We start from the raw sequence: 26490 nt of genomic DNA, 5'->3' as shown, positions 1-26490 counted from the left end.
CTTTGCAAAGTTAACCTGCTTTACCCTCTTAGTAAATCATTTCCATAATCTTAGAAACCAATAAAGGAAAGTTCAGTACAGGGTTCATATTTGCAAAGGCATATTTAAATTATGATATCCTCTCATACAGTTTTCTCCAACTTTGTTTATATCCATTTAACATTACTACTTTATAATTTAAAACTCTAACTAACATTGGTGAATATAACCAGTGTTTATAGAGGCTATACTGTAGGTGCTCTATCCTAATGCAATATAATGTAAAATTTAAAAGCAGAGGCAAATGCAACCTATGGCAAGTTGGGTAAATTGTGCTAACCAACAAGAAAAACATTTCAGTCATTATGGTTTTTATGTAAGATACATAATCATATGTGACCTTTCTTTGTGATGTATTACTAGGCAGAATTTTTCAGGAGAGTAGAAAAAGTAGGAGACAGTTGTTTTTTACTTGAGCTGTAGGACGTCTTGTGACTCCTCTATACCTCCCCCTTTTTGTTAAAATTTCTGGATTTATCTAAGAGGTCATACATACACTATATTACCAAAAGTATATGGACGCCTGCCTTTACATGCACATGAACTTTAATGGCATCCCAGTCTTAGTCCGTAGGGTTCAATATTGAGTTGGCCCACCTTTTGCAGATATAACAGCTTCAACTCATTTGGGAAGGCTGTATACAAGGTTCAGGAGTCTATGGAAATGTTTGACCATTTTTCCAGAAGCACATTTGTGAGGTCAGGCATTGATGTGGACGAGTAGGCCTGTCTCACAGTCTCGGCTCTAATTCATCCCAAAGGTGTCCTTTGAGGTTGAAGTCAGAACTCTGTGCGGGCCATTCAAGTTCCTCCATCTCAAACTCGCTCATCCATGTCTTTATGGACCTTGCTTTGTGCACTGGTTCAAATCATTGGTGAAGGAGGATTATGTTGTGGGATTGTTTTTCAGGGGTTGGGCTTGGCTCCTTAGTTCCATTGAAAGGAACTCCTAAGGGGTCAGCATACTAAGACATTTTGGACAATTTCGTTCTCCCAACTTTGTGGGAACAGTTTGGGATGGCCCCTTCCTGTTACATAGTTACATAGTTACATAGTAGTTGAGGTTGAATAAAGACAACAGACCATCCAGTTCAACCTGTGCAGGTGTGTGTGTGTCAGTGACGTGATCATTTCCCATAACCCTGAATGTTGTGATCTGTGAGATGCACGTCCAAGAGTCTTTTAAAAGTAGCCATACTCTCCTTAGCTACCACCAATTGTGGAAGAGAGTTCCATATTCTCACCGCCCTTACAGTGAAAAACCCCTCACGCAGCTTAAGGTTAAACTGCCTCTCCTCTAATCTCATTGTGTGGCCACGTGTCCTCTTACACTCCTTGAGACTACGTTTTTTTTTCTATGCTGAGATCACCATTGAGGTATTTGTAAATCACTATCATGTCCCCTCTCAGGCGTCTCCTCTCCAGGGAGAATAAAATAAGTGCTTGCAATTGCTCCTCATAATTAAGGTCCTCCATTCCCCTAATTAGTTTAATTGCCGTTCTCTGGACTCTCTCCAGTTCCAGCACATCCCTTCTGAGGATTGGCGACCAGAACTGGAAGGAATACTCCAGATGTGGTTGGACCAGGGTTTTATAAAGTGGTAGGATTAGAATTTTATCTCTGGAGTACATCCCCTTCCTTATGCATGCTAATATTCCGCCGGCTTTGGTAACTGCAGCTGCAGCTTCACATTGCATGCTATTGCTTAGTCTGTCTTCTACTAGAACCCCTGATATTTCACCATCCTGGATTACCCCAGAGGTTCCCCCCCCCCCCAGAGCAAAATTTGCATTTATATTTTTAGCCCCCAAGTGCAATACCTTACATTTCTCTACAATAAACCTCATTTGCCATGTAGTTGCCCACTCTGTTATTTTGTTCAGGTCATTCTGTAAGATTTCTATATCTTGATAAGAAGTTATTGCTCTGCCTAGTTTTGTGTCATCCGCAAAACCTGAGATTGAGCTACTGATTCCGTCCTCTATGTTATTAATGAATAAATGTTCCAACATGACTGTGCATCAGTGCACAAACAAGGTCCATAAAGACATGGATGAGTGAGTTTGGGTTGGAGGAACTTGACTGGCCTGCACAGAGTCCTGACCTAAACCCGGTAGAACACCTTTGGGATGAATTAGAGCAGAGACTGTGAGCCAGGCCTTCTCGTCCACATCAATGCCTGACCTCACATATGTGATTCTGGAAGAATGGACAAACATTCCACACACTCCTAAACCTTGTAGACAGCCTTTTTTTAGAAGTGTTGACGCTGTTAAAGCTGCAAAGGATGGACCATCTCAATATTGAACCCTACGGACTAAGACTGGAATGCCATTAATGTTCAAGGTGCGTGTAAAGGCAGGTGTCCCAATACTTTTGGTAATATAGTGTAGAATTGAAGGTAAAATACTAACAAAATGGCTTCTTCATTAAGACAAAGTGCAACATGATACATCTGCAGAATGTCTGTTTAAATACCTTACGGATGAACTCCAGTGAAGTGAAACAGTGAAAGCAAAATATATTCTCATAACTCCTAGAGCTTTTTAGATATGTTTTTTCTTTAAAAAAAAATGTTATAAAATATCAATATTGAAAAACAACCTCTGACATGTAAAAAGACCTTTAATGGCTTCTTAGACTTACATTGAGTAAAAATATTTTTTTTTCCAAGGCTTGTTTCACTGTGGGGAAACGTCACAAGTTTTATTGGATTTAGATTTTCCTTGACTCCCCCGCAGAGAAGCTGGGTCTTTAATTGCTTTGCTGTCATAGAGAGGAAGTTACATTTTAGATGCTTACAGCATTTAAGGGAAACATACTTTTACAAGGTGTGCATTGATTTTAAGGATCAGACTTCGCTGTTTCAGATTTTCTCCTCTCAACATTTGTTGCTGCAATGGGCACATTACACATCAATGTGCTGTACTAACAGGATTGTTTACAGGGCTTAGATATATTTGCGTGTTTGTTGTTTGCACATACACAAGAATAAGTCAGTCTAATTAGTTAACTGTAAATAAATTGTTGTATATGAAAAACATCAGACAGCAGCTGCTATTTTTTATTGTAGCTTAATTTTACTTAAGCAAAAATACACTGTAGTATTATTGGGATATATTTATATTTGAAATTGTATGAACATTAAGTGAAAACATTTATTAGATTTGGAATTATACAGTCAAATACAAAGGATCTCGTTTTCATGATTGGGTTGTTTCTTCTGAGGACATTGTTGAGGACAAGGTATCCAGTGCTCCAGACTCTAAAAATAAAAATAAATTTACATTAATTTAGGGGAGGATTAACAATGACAATGTACTCACTTAATATACTGACCAAAGGTTTAGCATCAGGCTTAAATGAATCAAGAAATATTTGATGTTTTTGCTGAATTAAACTATATTCTTAATACAATCTTTATATATATAGTATATCCAAAGTCATTTATTTTATTTTATTTGGAGAGCATAGTGAATGATTTCAGAGATATTTCCCTTCACTTGTAAAAATTGTACAGGTAAGTCTATATTCTTATTTCCTAATTGTACAGTACAGGGCACAGACAGCTTTAGATCATAATCAGTGTTGGGGTAGTTACTCAAAAAATTTAACTAGTTACTAGTTACTTCTGTAAATTGTAACGAGATTACTTTACTAGTTACTGCATTTGAAAAGTAACTTCACTACTTATTACTTTACTCTCCTCTTTCCTAATTGACCGTGTAGAAGAAGATACATGACACTCTTTCTGCATAGAGTTTATTGTATAAACACAGGCTTTGGGAAACATGAGAGCAAAACCTGAAAAAACAGAATAAAACATAAAGCGCAACAAAAAGTCATAAACTTCATCCCTCTCTATTCTTCGAAATAATGATTGTATCGCACGGCTTCGGTAACGCAGGAAAGCGCGTTCCTATAGCCTATATAGTAAAGTAGTGTAGTTACCAATATTAGTATTGTAACTAGTTACGTTACTTCGTTACCAAAAAAAGTAATGTAGTTACGGTAATCCGTTACTTTGTAACTAGTTACCCCCAACACTGATCATAATCATAGGATGTTCCCAAGCAATAAAACAAGCAACATAGCAAACAATGCCAACAGGACCAAACAAGGGATCAGGTTCCCAATTCAAAGAGCAGTATAAAACACCTTACAGCTGAAGCTTGCTTCAGCAAAGGCCTGAACATCCACCTGATAAACCTTCATAAACATGTGAACAGAGGACCAGGTGACTGCCATAGAATTCTAAGAAACAGATCCCTGGTGGGTGAAAAACCCAAAAGGCATTGACTGAATAGGTCAGGTAAGGCCTTACAGGAAAGGGAGGACTCTTATCCTTCAAGACATAAGCATTAGTGATAACATGCCTAATCCACCTAGAGATGGTGGAACAAGATGCAGGACAAACAAGAAATATGAAGTTTGGTTAAAGGCAGGGGCAGAAAGATAAACTACATGTACGACATCTGAATAATGTAAAGATAGCTCTTTGGGGTGCTTAAGAACAGGGCACAGAGAGGGTAGAATGATGTCTGATTAAAGTGCAAAGATGAAACAACTTTGGGGATAAAGAAGGTCCAGGGACTCAAAACCATCCTGTTTTCATGAAGAACAAGGGAAGATATCTTACAGGATAAGGCTGCCATTTCTAAAACCCCATCTTGCTAATGTGTTGGTCACCAAAAAAAAAAAACACTTTACAAGTATCTTTCAAGGGAATATCCCAACTGGGCTCAAAAGGAAGCTTCTATGGAGCTGACAGGACCAAACTGAGATCGCAAAGTGAGACAGGTGAATAAACAAGGGAGCAATACGAGCTACCCCTTAAACAAAGGGAGCCAGGGAATTAGCGGGCAGCGTTCTCTGAAACAGAATTACCAATTCCAAGACTTGACCATTCAGGGTGTTCAAGGCTAAATGCTGCTCCAGTCCAAATTGGAGAAAGGACAGGTTACACCCCATGGAATATCATCTAGGACAAAACTTTCATGCCTCGCCCCATGCAAAGTGAGCCTTCCAAGTGCAATGATAGACCTTGTGAGGTAGAGAGACCTCAGTCTTTTAGGGCTTAGATATGAACAACCAATTAGGTAAAGCCAGCAACCTGAAGCAAGAGGATCTTTGAGATGGCACGTCTGAAAAGTCTGGAAATGCCCATAGGGTGTTACTCAGGAGTCAGGGGATATCTGAGTACCAAGCCCTTTTGTGTGAATTTGGTGCTACAAAAATCACAGGAATGCCCTCTATCTTGATCCTGCGAAACAGTTGAGGGAGAATCCATACTGGAGGGAAGGTGTATTTTAGCTGAAACTAATCCCACAGGGTCACCAATGCATCCACTGTAAAGTCCTTTAGATTCCCGATCTTGGCTACAAATCTGTCAACCTGTCCTTACAACTAAGCATATTGGGTTGAAACATGTCAAGAACATGCGGTACTTGGGTGAGGACATGCTGTATGCTGTCTGTGGCTTAATAAAGGCTTTATGAAGAGGTGACATAATTTGTATGCAACCTGTGTTGTGTTGTTTCCCTGTCCACATTGTTGTTGATGGGGACACCAACAGATCTACATCTGGAGTCCCCCACCAGACAGATGTTGTAGTTTACCTAGGGGGAAAGTGATCATTCCTCTGCATCAAGGTGCTGATGACTGAGGAAGTCAGCCAGCCAATTGTCTATCTCAGAAATGTGGACCATTTTCATCGTTAGAACACCTCTCTGACCTAATAGGCTGGCATTTGTCTTGAAAACTGTCCAAGGTCAGTAGAAGGATTGACTTCCCTGACTCCAGCACAGGGCTAGTCAGCCAAAGGACAGATATATCTTGGTGTAGGAAGCTTATTCATCGCAGTCAGTGTGAAACTAGGAAAATCTCAGCACTTCGAATGAGGCCACCTGAAGGTCTGTACCCTCCAGCAGGCAGGTTGGAGGGCAAAAAGTGGGGAGTCAGGGAGCAAAACTCCAGCCTGTATTGCTAAGACACCATGTCCTGAAACCTTAGGTCCCAAATGCCCTTACTCCAGGTGGCTGAAAATTCCCAAAGATGTTCCCCAAATTGCACAGGTAGGGGTGCCCCTTCTTTCTGAAGAGGATTGGGCACCAGACTAGGCTGGCTTGGACCTCTAGGACTTGTGATAGAACTGATTGGAGGATTTTGCTTTTGTTGCGGAGGTCTGGGGGGGGGGGGGAAGGAATGCCTCCTGAAACGAGAAGTGGCAAGCTTTGCTGTGGACACCTTAGCTTTCCTCTTACTGAGTAAGAGAGTACTTTTTCTGCCCCTGACTTCCTTTCTACCCCTGACTGTCCAGTGATTCACTAAAGAATAATTATTCATCAACCCAAATCCTTTCCAGATGTTGCTTCCAAACTGCCTCTGCTAATTAGTTCAGAAGCTCAAGGATCATGCGCATCTGTACTAAAAAGAGTGCCAGACGAGCAGTGTTGGTGCAGGGCGTCCACCAACATGTTTAAACAGTAGTTCAAAGCTGCTGGAAAGGACTCGAACTTTTAAAGTATCGAGGGATCCATCAGAATCAATTGCCTTATGCGCTTGGCACAGGCCGCTAGAGTTTGATGAAACAGACACTGACAAAGGTTGCATGGCTGCAATTCACAGAGCGAAGTGGGCTTTAAGGAGTGCCTCAAAACTTTTGTTCAGTTAGTTCACTAAAGAAAAAAATAGCCCATCCATCACAGGCACTTTTATTGGTAGTAATGAAAAACAAACTAAATTTAGCTAAAAGCACACACTCCTGAACTCAGATGCACCAGTCATTATAAAAGCGGCCACTGGAAGGCCTCTGTGTGGAGGGTGTATTCAACTTCTTCAAATAGAAATAATATAGCTAATGAATGGCAACAAACATTCAATACAAAATGAGGTAATTGACTCTGAACAATGCATATGCACTGAATAGAGTAAGTCTAAATATAAATATCATTATCATTAAAACCCTGTGAGATGGAAGACAAGTGCATGAGGGTCATGATACTAATAATAGTAAAAATTGGTACAATAAACCAAACAAACAATGGACCCCAGAGGTAATAACTTTGTGATAGACAAAGAATGGCTACCTATCAGGCTTTGCTGCCCCTAAGACAATGGCTGGGAGACATGCTTGCTGAAAGACAAAAGCAGGGGAGAAAGAGAGGCGCAGACAGCCTCATAGCGTTCTTATCTCTTTATCGAAATTACAAGAAAAAAAAGTAGCTAATGCACTCACAGAGGAAAGGGGAGGTGGAGGACAATACCAGTCCCTATGTGGAGCTTGGTCTGCAAAGGAGAGGGGATTGGCTGTCGCTAGTGTGTGATGATACCCTGGGTCCAGATGTTTGAAAGCACCACTCTCACCCGTGCTACCAATGTAGTAATTGCTTGGATCTCCTCCTAGGAAGAATAGGGATTACCCAAAGAGATAAAAAATCTTGGAGACTGAGGTCCAATGGTGTATGGTTCACGAAGGCACTGCCTAGGATCAACCAATTGGGAAGCTGCAATCATATTGCCTCAGTAGAGTTGATGAAGCCAGGTGAAGAAGGGTTGCTTTGAGTGAAGGATCAAGCAAAATCTTCAATCTTCCAGTAATTTCAGGAATATAAGCCAGTAACATGCTTTAAGTAGATAAAGGCCATCCATCAGTTAAGGGCACTAGCAAAAATTTGAGGATTGCTGGGAATGGTAGAGGCTTTATAAGCTATAGTATCTTAAAAACTTTGTTTGCCAGGGTTCTCACCTGAAGGTGACAGCATATAACCCATGGTCCAGACTAAAAGGAGCCTGTTTTCTGTACTGTACTATTTAGAAATCATCTTTTTGCTACAAAAAACACATCTTTACTTTTCAAATAATTTTAAATAATTAGATATGTGAATGGGCACAACCATGTACTTTTGTTTAAAACTTCCTGTAATCATTGGATAACCAATAAAAAAAACTTACCTTTAAGATGTAAATATGTTAAAAATTCAACCAGTGTGCGCAGGACATTATCATCGGACAAAGTTCTATAAAAGTTTCCTAGGACACAAATATCATGCATAAAAATGTTAGTAATTGTGAAGTATTGTGTACAAATAACCTCAAATATAGCTTTTTCCTGATGATTATATACTGTAAGCAAATGATAAACACTAATGTCTTCTTCCAGCTGGTGTTTGACACAATGGCTTGCATTTAACACTTTGTATTTCCAAATACAGCTATGGTGGTACAATGTACTATAAGTGTAACCAAACTAAATCTGCAGGTACAATTTAATATGTCAACCTCATTTTTCAAAAAGCAGGCTAGAGTCAGAGAGGTGACATGAAAAGGTAACCTAGAAATAGTGTTGTCATGTGCCTAACTGTACAATGTGGCAGAGGTACGTAAAACACAAGGCTGGCTTGACAGAGTTACAGATCATTTACCAACTTCACCTTCACACGTATGTACTTAATTTGTGAGTTTACCTGTTTTTCTTGAAATATATATATATATATATATATATATATATATATATATATATATATATATATAATGATATTTTCCACTCAAAGGAATATGAAATCAATTTAATTTAGGAATATGTTAAGTATAAACTTAACCACCTGCAGACTGCCCACCCGCAATGTACTGCAGACTGGTACGTCACCACCTGTTTTTAGGTTTAGAGTGTGCACATGAGCGCCCATGGCCAACACCTGCTTTGATTGTGCACAGCGAAGTTTGTCATCAGGTCCCCTCAATGATTCATGGCCGGGACCTGCTTATCAGCTTGTGTCCAATCACAGGCCAGAGCCCTGTGTCGACAATCAACATAGGGCTCTGTACAGAAGGAATTATCTTTCTGTTTCTTATCCCTGCAAGGCAGGGATAAGAAACAAAAAGATATTTAGTAAAAAAAACAGCAGGCTTTACACAACTTAACACTTATTAGGTACACATTTAACCCCTTGATTACCTGAGATGTTATCCCCTTCCCAGCCAGTGTCAATGGTACAGTGACAGTATATAGTATTATCACTGATCACTGTATTAGTGTCACTGATGATGTCAGTGGCAGTTAGTCAGCTTACACCCAGTGTAAGTTAGCGTCAGTTTGTCAGCCGCAGTATCACAGTCCCACTAAAAGTCGCTAATCACCGCCATTAGTAGTAAAAAAAAAAATTCCAGTATATATACCATAGTTTGTAGACGCTATAATTTTCACACAATCTAACCAACATACACTTATTGGGATTTTGTTTTCCAAAGACATATAGCAGAATTCATTGTGGCTTAAATTTATGAAGAATATTGATTTTTTTTTATTGTTTCATTGGATGTTTTATAGCAAAAAGTAAAAAATATTGTTTTGTAGCTATTTTAAAATTGAACCCCGGCAGATAAAAAAATCACAGGTAATTCAGCTCTATGTAATCAATAAATCATTAAATGTATTTTTTATTTAGACAGTATAAGTTCCTGAATGTGAACTGGTATTAGCCTCTGGCAGCCTCTATACAGCAAAGCACAGCCAGGGAAAGGAAGAAGCAGCACAAGGGGAACATTGGCTGGGCTGTAGTGTTTATTTGCTAACATGCAACATGCTGATAAGAGGAGAGGGCAGAATGAAAGTGAGGTCATAAATCCACTGCTTCTCCTTATATTGCCCAATCACAGACTGGAGGACAGACATGAGCCAAAAGTGCTACTGAACTGCAAAAGAGAAAAATCAGGTCTCCTAAATTGTTAATTTGTGGATGGGATGGATAGAAACACAAATCTATTGGCAGACAAAACAGTAAGTTTTGTACCTTAGTATTTACTTCTTCACCTGGGATTCAGTTGAGGTTTTTAATTCAAATTAGAAAATGACAACTAGCAATTACATAATTAGTTGTAGAAAAATAATCATATTTTGTTCTCTTCAAGAAAGGTCAAGCTGATGTTAAATATCCCAGTCATTTAATTATCCAGTCATGTTTAAGCAGCAGTTATTTACAGTCATTATCATGGCTCCAGAAGTATAAGGTGTGTTTGCAAGTGTGCTATAATGGTGCATTATTTTAAAGAGCCTAGTTGGAATGAACAATAATTATATTATGCACATCTGAATCAAGCTGATCAAAAGTATTTGCTAAAAAAATCTCTTATGACTTACAGCTGTGATTATTGCTTTTTTTTTTACTGGATGAGTGTTTGCATACTGACTTCAAACTCAACCTAAAATAAAAGAGAACCGCTATTTTCTCATGATAATCAGTAACTATGAGAAAAAAAAAAAAGCCACGGGTAATTCTATAAAAGACTTGTGAGTGTATAGAGACCAAAACAGCAAATTTATCTTATTGGATCCTGTTTGATATGTTAAAGCAGAGCTATACCCAAAAGGGGAAGCTTTGCATGACTGCCTCCTCCTATACCCAAAAGGGGAAACTTTGCATGACTGCCTCCTCCTATATCCAAAAGGGGAAGCTCTGCTTGACTGCCTCACCCCCCCCCCCCCGCGCTGCAAAATTTGGCACCTTTTGTTGGGGAGCGTGTACCTGGTTTTCTCGTTCAGTTTACCGTGGTGAAGTGAGTGGGAAGTTTGCAACTCCCCCCCTCCCCTCTTACCCCTGCAGCCGGCCCATTCACAAAATGCAGCGCGATTCGCAAATGCGCAGTCGGAACCTGGCTGCGAAGCTTCACTGCTGGTTTCCATTAGCTAAGATGGCAGCTCCAGCACTCAATTGGCTTAGGTGAGGAAACTGCTGGATGCCTGGACAGGTAAGTGCCCTAATAGTAAATGTCCGCAGCTACTGTATTTGTAGCTGATAACTTTTTATTTTTTTCGGGGGGGGGAGGGGCTACTCCTTTTTAAATATATAATTGGAAGCATTTTTATATCTGTTTGATAACCTCATAACGACCACCCGCCGCAGTTTTACTGCGGCAGGCAGCCGCTCCTGGGCAAAGTGACGTAGTACTACATCTCTCGCTCAGGAGGCTGTAGGGGGGTTCCCTGAAGAGCCAGCGCGTATGACCGGTGGCTCTGATGGCTGCCGGTCACTCACGATCTCCCGCAACAGAGGGAGAAAGACAGATGGCTGATGTAAACACAGCCGTTTGTCATTCTCACTGAAGTAATGACAGAGGCTATGTGATCCTGCTGTATAGGATCGCATGCCTCTGTGATTACTTCACAAGCCATGCCCCCTGACAGTTAGAATCATGCCCTTAGGGACACACTTAACCCCTTGATCACCAGTAAAGTTAACCCTTTCCCTGCCAGTGTCATTTTTACTGTAACAGTGCATATTTATAGCACTGATTACTATAGTAATGTCACTGGTACCCCCAAAATTGTCAAAAATGTCAGTTAGGGGTCCGATCTGTCTGCCGCAATGTCGCAGTCCCGCATAAAAGATCGCAGATCTCCACCATTACTAGTTAAAAAAAAAGCAATAAAAATTACATAAATCTTTCCCGTAGTTAGTAAACGCAATAACTTTTGCGCAAACTAATCAAAATACACTTATTGCAATTTTTTTTACCAAAAAAATGTGAAAAATATTGTAATTTTTTCAAAATTGTCGCTCTTTTTTTGTTTATAGTGCAAAAAATAAAAATATGACAGGTGATCAAATACCACCAAAAGAAAGCTCTGTTTGTGGGGAAAAAAGGGACATCAATTTTGTTTGGGTACAGTGATGCACAACCGCGCAATTGTCCATTAAAGTCACGCAGTGCCAAGTCGCAAAATAGGCCCTGGTCTTTGAGCAGTCAAATCCTCCGGTCTGAAAGTGGATAAATAAAAGAAATGCTAATCTTATTAGAAATTTATAGCCATCCCATGTTCTGTGCAAACTTCCTGTGTTATCTCAAATAACCCTTGAGATCTGAGAGCTGTAGTGGTTGAGTAGCTTAGCAAAAGAAACCGGGCAGGGCTGACTTCACTCAATGCACAAAATTAACCCTGTCAGCTATTTTAATAATTTTAAAGGCAAAATATTTTGTAAGTACAGACACTACAAAATGCCTGCTATTACTGTTACTATCCTTCACTGTTCTCACTTTTGCACTAGAAATACCAACTGCCATGACAATGGTAATTTTACATTGTTAAGCTGGCCATACACTGTTTGAATTTCACCTGCTTCACACAAAATTCACTTTGTGGATAGACCTGTCAGTCCCTCCTAACTGATATGCTTTAATTGAAAAATGTAGGGAGCCAAGTGGAAAATTGTCAGCTGACAGCCCCATTCTGTATAGTTTGGATGGAGAAATTGGTTAGATTTTGTTTCATTCAGCCCACAGACTGCATGATAGTGTATGGTCACTTTTAAAGTCTGATCACAGAGGAGAAGGAAATGGCTCTTCCCGTTTGCAAAACACTGATAACATTATCTCAGCCTAGGTAAAATCACATCGCTGGCACTCCAAAACAGCTTTTCAAAGGTAAAAGATACACTTTTTTTCAAAATTGATACTGTTCTTATATATTTTGGCATGTTAGGAATTGATTCTTGCAGATTTCAATGTATTAAACGTTTTAACCTTTAAAAATGTAAAATGGTTGACACTTTCATTTTAATAACATAGATTAAAGAGTTTTTTATTTCCAGCTGGTTGCTTTGGATTACAGATATAGTGATATGGTTATAAGGCATTTCCATATATATTCTGGCAATCAAAAAACACCAGAGTAATACATTCAGATAACTGTTAATGCTCCATTTTTTAAAAGGTTTTCAGCAGATCTGCCCAATGCATTTATAATTACTGTACAAATTACCTGACTTTATATCCTCTTCTGGCTGTAGCTCACGTTTTCCAGCTAATCCATGTTTGTCATTAAATGATCTATGATTATCTATTGCATCTGGTAAATGAAAAAAAAATCGGAGAAATTATGTTATTTGCCTTCCGCGTAGCTTAGTACAAAACAGCGTACTGTGATAAGGACGTGGCATAATTACTGTAATGATTCCGATAATGAAACATGCATTGTATAGAAGGGTCTAAAACGAAGAAAGAATAGGTGAAAGCAAGATACAAGAACTTGTAAAAGGTGCATTGCATATTTAGAGAAACAACAAAAAGTTCTTTAGGCGATCAATATAAAGTACATAATTTATTATATGCAAAAAATGAGACTTGTAGAGAATAGTGACCTGTGATATACTAAAACATATGTGTGGTTATTATGAATTTTTATTGTGTGTTATATGTGAATTCTTTTGGATTGCTGAACTAAATTAACCATCACGTCTGATTGTATAATCAAATCCTAAGCTGTTGTGGTCTGTGGGTGGTCTTTTTCTTTTAATATAATATATGTGTCTATTCTGAATTAATTAATTTGTAGAAAATAGATTGTATATAAAAATACTAAAACTGGAGAGTGCAAAATCTGGTGCATTTGCGCATGGTAGCCAATCAGCTTCTCACTTCAGCTTGCTCAATTAAGCTTTGACAATACAACCTGGAAGCTGATTGGTTTCTGTGCAGAGCTGCACCAGATTTTCCATGCTCCAGTTTTAGTAAATCAACCCCAAAGTTTTCAATATAGGACAAAACAGCCACCCCCTTTCCCAGCAGTACACACTCACCTTTTTTTTCACTCTCTGAAACTCCATTTAGCTGCTGGGAGCAGAAAAAATTGCCCTGAGCACAGAATAAGTAAGGTACAATTTGCTCAAGTTTTACCTTACAGGGCAATAGACTATCCCCATGTGAAAGTGCTTGGCTCAGTGCTGTAATGAGTTTCATACTCCTTGCCTGGGAGTACTATGGTACCAACCTGGAAGGTAGGGTGCCTTCTTGCTCCTGGCAGATAAACAGATTTGCAGTGAAGCCAAGGATTTGTATTTACTGCTGGGGAGGTGGGATTAAGGCAAATCTGTTGCTTTGCCCTGTATGCGCAAAGTAAAAGGTTTACTCTGGGAGAACTGAAAGTAAGTGATTACCATCCCCACTGTATAACAATAAAGCTATAAAGCTTTTTCACTAAATTCCTAGGCTGGTTGCACACTGAGATGTTTTTTTCTTTCAGCCAGCCGGCTGCACAAATAAACCTCACATATTTCTAAATCCACACTGTCAGAATACACTGATCAGCGATGCAGCCAAAGGCTGCTGCAGCTGATCAAATGCTGGTTTTCTTGCAGGACCGTTTAACAGAGACCTGTCTAACAATCTGCTTCTTTTGAACTGAGAGGGCTACACACAGATCAAAATGTGGCTGATTCCTGCTGAACTTGCCAAATTGCAATTTGTGTGTACCCAGCTTAACCAGTAATTTAAACAATGACTCAAAACCTTGTATACAAATGTGTTCTTCCTAAGTAGCACTGGTGCTATGGCTAGAAGATCTGCCTATAGGGAGACTCAGTAACCACAAGATCTGCTCATAGTGAAATCTGCCTGACTCCACCCATCCCCATATGAACAGTAAGATCTCATGCACATGGGTGCATTTGCTCACACAGTGAAAAAATAGGCATATTTTAGTGCCCCAGAGCCCTTGGTGCTATGCACAACTGACCATAAACATGAAAGGATGGAGGCCACGGTATGTAGGTTGTGTCACCTAGCTGTATACAACCCCCTTCAACCATTTTCAACGGTACAAAACTGCCCATAGACATCAAATAAATGGTGAAGGCCGCTTTACACAAGTAGTGGCGCATAGCTTCGTACAGCTACCCTTAACCCATTCATATTAATAGGTGGTGGTTCCCATGTGCATGAGCCCTAAATGTGGTTGAAAGGCTAAAATGTCTTTGACTATTTTTTGCAACTCTCAACATATAATGGTAATAGTTCGTGGAAAAACAAAATTTGGGGAGGTATGACTGAATTCATGAATTTTATGAATTAATGAATGAATTGTATGAATGGATTTCCCAATCCAGTAATAACAGGTTTATATTTGCTTTTATTTCATCATTTTCCTTACCATACATTTTAGATATTTTATATTCAGTTTTTTTATTTCAGTTTATGTGTTTAATAGTGTTTAATTCTAATTTAAATTCTGTTTAACACAAGGAAGCAGGGTCTGCCCTCGCCTAACCTACTTACATTCCCCAGGTGACTCTTCTCTCCCCATTTCAATGGGAATTTCTTTAACCAGTAAAAGCTGATCAATACGACCTGAAATAAGAGATGGCGGCCATTAGCCGTTCTAACCAAGCTGGCATCTGGCAGAAACAGACCATCATTATGCCACTTTGATCCATTTAATGAAAATGAGCTCACAGAATCACTGCAGGAGATTAAATTCTCTTAGAATTCATTGCAGAAAATGGTACAAGGTTATAAATCACACAGTTAAATCTTATGCTGAATCATTTGGAGAAAAGCAGCTCCTATGCTCTAAAATCGGATACTGAACAGGTTATTTTATTTCGCTATAACAACTTATCAACGTGCATATTAGGGGTGGTATAGAAAAGGGATCTGTTTTCCATACTTTGCTCATGCTTTATCAAAATGGATAGGAAACCTTATCCTGACCTATAGGGAACATGATACTCAAAGGGTCAGTCCATGAAAAATTCACATGTATAGAAAACTTTCCATATATGTGTTGAGGAGAAATGATTTTTGTTTCCCTACAAAAAACATTCTATATAGTCAAAGTTTTCTTAACAAATTAAACCTTCTGATTCCTGGGGTAGTTGAAGTTATTGAACAATCTGCAAAAGTTTGCAGATTGGTTTGTATTTGTTCTGAGTAAGCCTTCAATCTTCTCATTTTTTATTTTAAAACTTGGCCAGGTGCTTCTCAACTTATATGAGTACAGTGTGTACAAGAAGCTTTGAGCAGCTTTGTTGAAGCCTTTAAAGAACTCTTCAGTTCCAAGTTGGGAATGTTTCCGGATGGGAGTGTTGACTGTCACTTGCAACAAGATGCTAGCAGGCTTCAGAAGGCTTTCAACAAGCTTCAAGTAGTGCCGAAGCTTACTGAAGCTTTTAGCAGCTTGTTTAAAGTGATAGTCAGCACTCCCATTAGGAAACACTCCCTAGTTCTGTAAGAGCTCACACATTCATATTGCTTCTGACATGAGTTAAGGAGGTGTTATACTGTATCACCTCCTCACCACCTGTTTAAACCCTCTAAACCTTGCCCCAGCATACTGCAAATGTGTACTGTACATTCAATCAAATGCGACAGTGGGATTAATTTTTCCCATGTCATGATGCAAAGCAACATGGGTGCAGCATATGTACACCATCCGCTGCTTTTGCAGCTTAAGGGGAAGTGGTTGTGGGGGGCATCTCAACCACATGTTCATACTGCTCCCCTCACCACCACAAGTATAACCAAGTACTAAAGTCTTCAAAAAATTTTGCTAACAGCTGTGCAAATGCTTTGAAAAAGCATGGCGTACACACTGCTCTATACTAACTGTATGTACTACTCTGTGTATGCAAGGCCTTAAGGAATAGTTCTAAAAACGTAATTTCCAATTTTAATTAGGTATTAGGACTACATCAATGCTGGAACCTCTGCTGCTTAGAAAATTATATTTGGAATGGAGCTAGCCACATGTATGCTGTTATTGTTGTGCATGTCTCTATCAGCAACATATTAAATACTGTGAGAATACACATCAGGTGTTTGGTCTGGTTTGGGATGCATCAGTGCCACAGGGTTGTGCACTTACACATACATTTTAAAAATATGACCCTCCAGATCAGCACCAGAACCAGGCAAAAAGCAATTTTCAGAAGAAGATGAGCAATGGTAGCCTCCAGAATTCTTCCATTACAGAATTGCTTTAAAATGCTGGGATGTCTCAAATGATACTGTCATTTTGCTTTTTTAAATGTAATTATATTTAATTTTTAATTTTATGTTTATTTATGGAAATGTTAGGAAGTTTTTTTTTGTTTATGTATTAATTTGGGGCTAGCTTGCTGACATTTTTAAGACTTGACACTTTTTTCTATAAGCAGAAATGCCATCTCCCAGTTAGGCTTAGCTGTTTCTCAAATTCAGACACATAACTGACACATTTTTGACAATGTTTGTTGACACTCTTTACAAAATTGTTAATGATTCCTTTAATTTACATTTATTAGGTGATTTTTTTCACAGGAGTCAGGTCTGATAGTGATAATTAAGGAGCAACAAAGAACACCCCATTTTTATCTAATTATTTTTGATGGATGGAGAATGAGAACATTGACAGAGGAAAGGTGTTATTATGCATCTTCATATCATTATTACAATTTCCTTATCACAAAAGAGTTTTCTTTAACTAGGTTCAGCTCAAAGTAATGTCCCAGAAAGCAAAACATGGTAGAAAAGACAGTTGTAAATCTTCAAATTAAAAAAAATGAGATACATAGGCATGACATTTCCTAGACGCAGTTGTAACTTGAGTTTCCCCAAGAAAATTATAAAATGTTTCATCAAAATGTAATTTCTTTCTTTCCATAGAAAGGCTATGTGACTGTTATGGAATCCGTCATCACATGTGACACAGTACTGTGTGCCTCTGTATGCAGCAGTAGTTTTTGGTAAATTACTCTGGCTAAAGTTAACATACTATACTGTTTATATAGTGCAGAAATCTCTTTTAAAATGGTATAAAAGTAATTAGTGCATTTCAGTGTTAAATGTTTCTTCACACTGCCCATCTCTGATGGAGGTTGGAGAACCAGAATATCCTGTAATAACTAGGGGTGTCCCTAAGATGGAGTCCTACAGTATCTTTCTATGGGAATCCATCATATATTGTTATGACCTATGGTCAAAAAGTTTGAGTTTTAAATAGCTGCTTTGAACGCCTCTTTGTAATCTAGTCTATAGTTTGGTCTTCAGTTTGGTCTTCATACATGATGTCAGTGAGAAACATCATGCGACATTTATAAAGATATAAAAGTGGCAATCATTTTAAATGTTGCAGTAAATGTACAGTGCAAAGTACTAAAAATATTCTAAAAATAAGTAAAAAACCCACAAAGAGAATAAGTTTGTGTAAATAAACTTCAACAGTCAGCCTGCCCATAAGTAATATTTTGATGATAGATGAAGAATGATCAAGTCACCGGCAGAAAGGAAAATGGGACTCATTTACGTAATCAAGAAAATGTGAGACAAGACTCCACATCCCCATATAATATTGGCAAAAAAGGCAGAAAGGAAAATGGGACTTTATAGGTGGCCACTCATAACCCCATGGAAAAACTCAAGTATTCATATAAAATAAATTACATTTTATTTAGATATCTTTAAAAAGTTATAAAAAAAAACAATACAAAAATATGCAACATCTCCCCATTGTAAAACAAGCTCTCTCCCAATTTACAAAGGTGAGGCCTACTGAAATACCCATAATATATACATATGACATGTGATTAATGTTGAGAGTATCTGGGTCCCACGGGTATATAACTTATATATATAACTTTTAATGATGTCAAAATAAAATGTAATTTTTATTATATGAATTCTTGAGTTTTTCCATGGGGTTATGAGTGGCTACCTATAAAGTCCCATTTTCCTTTCTGCCTCTTTTGCCAATACTTTATGGGGATGTGGAACCACAACTAATTGAGTCTTGTCTCACATTTTCTTGATTACATAAATGATCAAGTCACCCTCTAGCTTCCTATAGCTTCTGGGAAGTCAAGTGGCAATATCACCATGTTGTAATTTCTTGCTCATTTCCCACCTACCTTGGCTTTTGCGTGGCCTCATCCACTTTGAGTGGTTCCCCTTACTTTTGTTATATTCTAATAATATATGCATAAAATAAAAAAGCAAAAATGGGATACTACATGTGGTAGATTTGAAAGCATAGGATCTCATTACTGGAGTTCTGAGAAATATATGAAGCCATTTGGAATTTGAAATGATCAGTGTCTATACAGACATAGCAGACTATTTAACTGCTTTGTGGTCAGCAACAAAAGGGACCTAGAATAGTCTGGCTGCAAAATGAATTGCATAGTTAGAAATGCCTTGATAACAGTTAGGTAGGGGCTTTATTAACTGTACTCAAAATGGATAACGTGTTCATTTTAAAAGCTTTCTATGGTGGTCCCAAACACTAACACCTATAGGAAATACACAACTTAAGGCTTTGATGTTGCCACTTTGACATTTTTGTAAATGACTCCCCCCCCCCCCCCCCCACTATGAAGGACAATGATATCCTGCATGGCTCAGGGGATATCAAACACAAACTTTCATAAGACCCATTTGTACTGTAGGAGAGCTTCTTGTATGGTTTAAAAAATGTCTACACACTGCAGGGTTTGGGAGACAGATTAGGATATTTTAGTTTTAGTCAATGAAGGATCTTTCTAATTTGGCCTACATATTCCAGGTGTTTAGAATGGAGTTAATGACTGGATCTTTTTATTTTGGACATTAGTGTGTATAAAAAAAATCTGTTTGTTCTGTGGGCTTCACTTCTTATGGGCAAAACCTGAAACACTGTGTGAATGGAAACATTTTTATTATCTTATAGTCATGGCAAGGTTTGATAATGGCTATACTTTTTTGGTAATGTTTTATTAATGCCTCTAATGTGTGTATATGTGTGTGTGTTTAATGTTGCAAATATCGCACATAAAGTGGATTTAAAGATAAACTGTATATGTACTGTAGCACAAAATCACCCAAATATGGAGGATATAAAACTGTTTTAATTACTTACGTGGTCCTAAAAGATATCCTGCACTGTTCAATGTCCAGCCCCGCTTCTCTTTACCCTAAAAAGACATTTCATTTAAATCAGAAAAAGGCAGATTACAGGCACACTCACAATGTTATAAGGGTATTTCTAAATGTAAATTTGTTTAGCTGAGACAAGTTTCATAAATTACCTATTATAGGTGTGATGCTGACATGAGTTATTTTATTTGTGAGAGTAGGTTTCTGATGCATTCTGCCTACAGCAACCTCCTTGCTGAATATAACTTTATTGGGGTTCTTTCAGTTTGTACACTCTTTTATACTGCAGTAGCAGGACCAGTCACACTTACACTGTGTCAACAGGACCGGTCACCTTTACTCTGTGATGGTAGGGTTAGTCTAACTCTTTCCCACTTTTGTGTAATTCTAGTAATGGGGCTCCTGTTAACCTATGCATCAATGAGTAAAATTAGGAAAGAAAACCAAGTTTACAACTTGGTCTTAATCAGCCAGGGTTTCTACTCTGCGTTCTCCCCTATTTGGCTATGTTACCATTATTTGGATGTGCTCGGGTTCAGTTCCTCAAAACCTATTTGAAATGTGCGAAACCTGGATTTAGTAGTAAAATCCTATTGATGTCCATTTTTAAGGCAAATAGCCAAAACTATTGTTCCTATACATCAGGAAGAAGGCCCTTTTTGCAATGTATTGGGTGCAGAGATGTATAGTAACTAAGTAGAACTACTTCACTACTGTACTTAAGTACCGAAATGCGGTATCTGTACTTTCCTAGAGTAGAATTTTTTTTCTACTACTTCCACTTTTACTTCACTACATTTTTTCGATGATTTCAATACTTCTACTCCAATATTTTTTTTTTTTGTGCTGCATAGTTACTCGTTACTATTATAAAAATTACCACTGCCAGAACAGTAGATGGCAGGTTTCATGAAGCTCAAAACGTGTACTATCAGCGCATACGAAAATAAATGCTACTGTATGCATAAATAAAAGCTGCATTTGAAATAATAAAAAACAATATGATGTTCAAACTTTTGACTTCTTTCTTTAATAACTACATAACACAGTACTTGTACTTTTACTTTCAGTACTTGAGTAGCAATTTTTTTTTCAAAACTACTGGTACTTTTACTTTCAGTACTTGAGTAGCAAAATTTAAAAAAAACTACTTGCAATACTTCAGTACAAAAAATGTTGAATACTTTAGTACTTCTACTCAAGTCCCTTTTTGATCGAGCACTTCCACTTCTACTCAAGTCCCTTTTTGATCGAGCACTTGTACTTTTACTCAAGTATGGGTTTCGAGTACTTTATACAACTCTGATTGGGTGACAAGGACAAAACCCCAATACTTTAAATGACATGCTTTGAGATGCCTTTAAGCTGTATGTGGTGTTACAGAACAATACAATTTAGGTAAATAAATTAATAAAATGTCCAGTGAGAGTGCATAAAATACTTCATAACGACCGCCCCACATTCTCCTTAATTACCCCCTATCCCCATGTTTCCAAAATGTTCAAAATATATACTTCATGTATATGTTTGGTTGAAATTGGCTAGCATCAGGTCAATATTTGAACACTTGAATATAGAATAATATTAAAATAGGAAAGAAAATACAGGTTTTATCTTGCAATAAAAATTAGAGTGTATTACTTTAGAGACAAAAGCCACAAATATTGTTTATTGGCTGTACTGTATGTAACCAGCTTGGTTAGGCCCCATATGAGAGGGAGAGACAAGACAGGTTTTATCCTAAAAATAAATGTATGGTGTGGTTTAAAAAAACTCTGAGATGTAGCTACCACCACCACTGCTCCTTCTTTTAGGGTTTTGCCTAGGGTTTTGCAGCCTGCCTACATCATCACGTCCTTGCGTCACGACCTGAGAAGTCCACCTCTGCGTCCCCAGTATCCAGGAAGTGCCGACATCCATCGACTACAGCGGAGTACTACTGACTGTCTGTGGCACCCGGACGAACCCATATCACGGACAGACTAGTCAATATGTTATACACTGCCTTTTTCACCTGCTCAATTGTGAGTACATTGGTGTATATTGTTCTACCTCATTCAACTTTCCTTACTGCACTTAGAGTGGCGCCTGTCTTCTTTCTACAGACAAAAACAACAGCACTTTGATGGTAAGGGTTATTTTCTACAGGCTAAAGAAAATACACCACACAAAGTGTGATGCCTCATTGCAGTAATTGGTAGGTCTGATGAATGGAGGATGGTTTATTGTAACACATCTTTTCACATGTATATACTACCAAAAGATGGAATGTAAAGTATGAACTAAGAACAGTAAAGTAATTTTCTGAGCTGAACAAAACGATTTCTGCTTTCTTAAAATTATATAGTCTCACCTAAATTAAATCCTATGCCATCAGCACATCAAAGGAAGTGATTGGCGCTGCCAGATATAGGGTGTTTAACAGATGAATAGGGTGGGTTATCTAATAGTGGTTGGTTGATATCTATTATGGTATGTAGAGTAAACCTTTATAGAGCAAAGTGATGGTGCAATTCAGAAAAAAAAAATCTCATCTACAGTATATAGCAGCACTACAATATAACCATATATATATATGCTTCTGTGTAAGAAAGTGCAAAGTGCCAGAGAATGAGTGCTAGACCACCCGAATTAAAAATACATAAATAGATCTGTTGAAAAAATCCCTAAGTGAAAAAAGTGTTAAAACATTAGAGCAGGAGATGTGCACAGCTGGAGAAGAGAGAAGAGGAGAGAAGCTGGAGAAGAGAGGAGACGAGAGTATACAGCCTGCAGCCTCATAGAAGAAGGTCCTGGGGTTGTTCTGGTTATTTCTTCCCCATTGGGATATTGATGCTGTAAGCCACTTTGCATTGAGTTGGAGTGTGACCGAGCAGATCGGGCTAAACCGGAAACGAACAGGGACCAGATCACCGTTGTATGGGAGCGATCCCCAATATCGATCCGTGGTCTACCCCTGTAGGGGTACTTGATTCTGGTAAGCGTGGGACCTAAGGAGAGGGGAAGCACCTTGTCTTTTGGCCCACTCACTGCACTCCGGGTCACTGCAAAAAAGAGCACCTTAATATCTTCTATGGACTTTGCACCACTATAAGATTATTGGACACTTTTTTGTCACAAACTTGTATTTGCACTTTTTATTGATTCGTGGATTTATATATATTTATTTATATATGCCTTATAACCCTGCAGTTTGTATTGAAGCTATAATTAATTACGGACTTATATATGCTTTCTAACTTTTGATAGTTCACTACTGATTTATTACTATAAATGTACACATTGTACAATATTGTATCGGACACTATTTGTCACAAATTTGCTTTTGATTTTTACATTTATATTTATTCTCATACGCTATATAGCCTTGTAGCTGGCATTGAAGTTATATTCAACTACGGACATATATATGCAATTTTAATTGGGGTTAGTTCACCAACTTATCACTATAAATTCACTCATCTGGCTGTAGGCACCTCCTGGTGGAGGACAGTCGGATTAATCAACTTCTTTTTAAAAATACTTATTGGGTGACTATACCCGCTGAACACAGCACTTTTTTCACTTTGGGATTTTTTCAACTGACCTATTTATGTATTTTTAATTCGGGTGGTCTATCACTCATTCTCTGGCACTTTGCACTTTCTTACACAGAAGCATATATATATGGTTATATTGTAGTGCTGCTATATACTGTAGATGAGATTATTTATTTTCTGAATTGCACCATCACTTTGCTCTATAAAGGTTAACTCTACATACCATAATAGATATCAACCAACCACTATTAGATAACCCACCCTATTCATCTGTTAAACACCCTATATCTGGCAGCGCCAATCACTTCCTTTCTTTTGCATATACATCTGATACATCCTTTTCCAAGGCTGTATTTTTGAAGTGGGCTGCAGCCAAGTTTGGTTTTTAGTTTTCATCCTAAGCGTGGATTCTTTGGTTTTCATCAGCACATCATGCCTGCTCAATCAGCTTTCTTTTACATAACTCAAGAAAAAACTATTAAAGTCTGACCAGCAAAGCATGTAAATTAAAAACCATTAATCTAAAAGGAGAAGTAAAAAATAGAAATACAAAGATTGCATTAACAGCAGGCATAAAGTATAAATGTACTTTAAAGCAGAGTTCCACCTAAAACCAAAAAAAAAAACATAAAAATACCCCTGGGACAGTCAGGGCTAGTGCATTCCACAATGGATAGTCTCTGAACTGTCCCGGGTTGCACTTACCTGCAAGAAGAAATACTTACATTGAAAATGTATTGTCCAGCTCTGCCATCTCAGGTGTGGGCAGCTTGAAGCCAGCGTGATCCTCTTCTGCGTCCTCTTCCATCCTCTTCGGTCCCACGATGCACTGCAAGGCCCCGCCGTCACTTCCGGGGCTGCATCGTCATCCCTGCACATCCCTGTTTAGCAAGGTATGACGGCGCCTGCACCGCAACTGACGTCGGGGCCGGTGCAGGCGCATTGATTCCTGGGAGCGATGACGTTCAGCTCCCAGGAATCATTGCAAGTCAGGAAGTGACGACTCGCCGTGGCCGCCGAGGGGAGCAAGAGGAAGTAAGGTAAGTATATTATGTTCTAAAACAAGGTAAGTAAAAAAAAAAAAAAAAAAATTGCGATTATCCATTTGTTTTTCAGGTGACCCGGAGCAAGAAGATGGACAGAACTTCAATTTTAGGGTGAAACTCCACTTTAACTGTACTAGTCCATCCTAAAGCAGCTATTATAAAATAACCCATAAGTCCTCCAAGTAGTAGAGTGGAGTTTTTCAGAAATTCCATTGTTTGTTATAGCAATCTGTGTGTGAAGCAGAGGCTCTAAATTTCTTCCTGCCCCAGAACACATACAGTATCTCACAAAAGTGAGTACACCCCTCACATTTTTGGAAATATTTAATTCTAACTTTTCATGTGACAACACTGAAGAAATGACACTTTGCTACAATGTAAAGTAGTGAGTGCACAGCTTGCATAACAGTGTAAATTTGCTGTCCCCTCAAAATAACTCAACACCCAGACAATAATGTCTAAACTGCTGGCAAAAAAGTAAGTACACCCTTAAGTGAAAATGTCCAAATTGGGCCCAAAGTGTCAATATTTTGTGTGGCCACCATTATTTCCCAGCACTGCCTTAACCCTCTTGGGCATGGAGTCCATCCTCCGCTGGTGGATATTAGAGATCTTGCAATCCTCCACCTTCAGTTTGAGGATGCCCCACAGATGCTCAATAGGGTTTGGGTCTGGAAACATGCTTGGCCAGTCCATCACTTTTACCCTCAGCTTCTTTAGCAAGGCAGTGGTCGTCTTGGAGGTATGTTTGGGGTTGTTATCATGTTGAAATACTGCCCTGTGGCTCAGTCTCCGAAGGGAGGGGATCATGCTCTGCTTCAGTATATCAACATACATGTTGGCATTCATGGTTCCCTCAATGAACTGTAGCTCTCCAGTGCTGGCAGCACTCATTCAGCCCCACACCATGACACTCCCACCACCATGCTTGACTGTAGGCAAGACACACTTGTCCTTGTACTCCTCACCTGGTTGCGCCCACACACGCTTGACACAATCTGAGCCTAAATAGGTTTATCTTGGTCTCATCAGACCACAGGACATGGTTCCAGTAATCTATGTCCTTAGTCTGCTTGTCTTCAGCAAACTGTTTGCAGGCTTTCTTGTGCATTCTCTTTAGAAGAGGCTTCCTTCTGGGATGAAAGCCATGCAGATTAATTTGATGCAGTGTGCGTCATATGGTCTGAGCACTGACAAGGCTGACCCCCCACCCCTTCAACTTCTGCAGCAATGCTGGCAGCACTCATATGTCTATTTCCCAAAAACAACCTCTGGATATGACGCTGAGCATGTGCACTTAACTTCTTTGGTCGACCATGGCAAGGCCTGTTCTGAGTGGAACCTGTCCAGTTAAACTGCTGTATGGTCTTGGCCAACGTGCTGCAGCTCAGTTTCGGGGTCTTGGCAATCTTCTTACAGCCCAGGCCATCTTTATGTAGAGCAATAATTCATTTTTTCAGATCCTCAGAGAGTTCTTTGCCATGAGGTGTCATGTTGAACTTCCAGTGACCAGTATGAGAGAGCGATTACACCAAATTTAACACACCTGCTCCCCATTCACTCCTAAGACCTTGTAACACTAATGAGTGACATGATATCGGGGAGAGGAAAGGGCTAATGTTGCCCAATTTAGACATTTTCACTTAGGGGTGTACTCACTTTTGTTGGTAGCGGTTTAGACAATAGGGGCTCTGTGTTGAGTTATTTTAAGGGGATAGCAGATTTACACTGTTATACAAGCTGTACACTTACTAATTTACATTGTAACAAAGTATCATTTCTTCAGGGTTGTCACATGAAAAGATGTAATAAAATATTTACACAAATGTGAGGGGTGTATTTACTTTTATGAGATATTGTATATTTGAGGGTAAATAGAGGAGGCACTAAGCCTGTATAGTAAAGGGAGCAAGACAGGATTGTTGGTAGAGCAAAAAGACTGAGATTGTAAAAGAGAGGATGGAGAAAAAAGAGGCAGCAGAACCAGAGCATCAAGAGGCACCATGACCAGACTGTAAAATAAACTGAGAAAGAAGCAATGATATTAGATTGTGAAACAGAGAGAGGAGGAGGTTAGACAAGATTGTTGGGAATGCAGTGAAGAGAATGCAAGGCTTAAAGTGGTCGATTTATATCTATAGGGAAGCCTATAATAAAGTTTACCTATAGGTACAGTAAATATCTCCTAAACGTGCACCATTTAGTT

General features: G+C 38.7%; 1 protein-coding gene across 1 annotated transcript in view; it reads right to left on the bottom strand.

Moving 5' to 3' along the window:
• Positions 1–3090: 3090 nt before the first annotated feature.
• Positions 3091–26490, bottom strand: part of GAL (galanin and GMAP prepropeptide) — a 28364-nt gene continuing 4964 nt past the window's right edge. The window contains exons 3-6 of the mRNA XM_082270889.1: positions 19683–19737; positions 12798–12884; positions 7994–8071; positions 3091–3305 (exon numbers count right to left, since the gene is read on the bottom strand). Coding sequence (XP_082127015.1) covers positions 3244–3305; positions 7994–8071; positions 12798–12884; positions 19683–19737 — 282 coding nt within the window. The 3' untranslated portion in view covers positions 3091–3243. The remainder of the gene's footprint in view (positions 3306–7993; positions 8072–12797; positions 12885–19682; positions 19738–26490) is intronic.

The sequence above is a fragment of the Pelophylax lessonae genome, assembly GCF_965119305.1.
Source record: "Pelophylax lessonae genome assembly, chromosome: 10".
Classification (NCBI taxonomy): Eukaryota; Metazoa; Chordata; class Amphibia; order Anura; family Ranidae; genus Pelophylax; species Pelophylax lessonae.
Note: the sequence above shows the minus strand (reverse complement) of the source record. Positions and strands in the feature narration are given on the sequence as shown.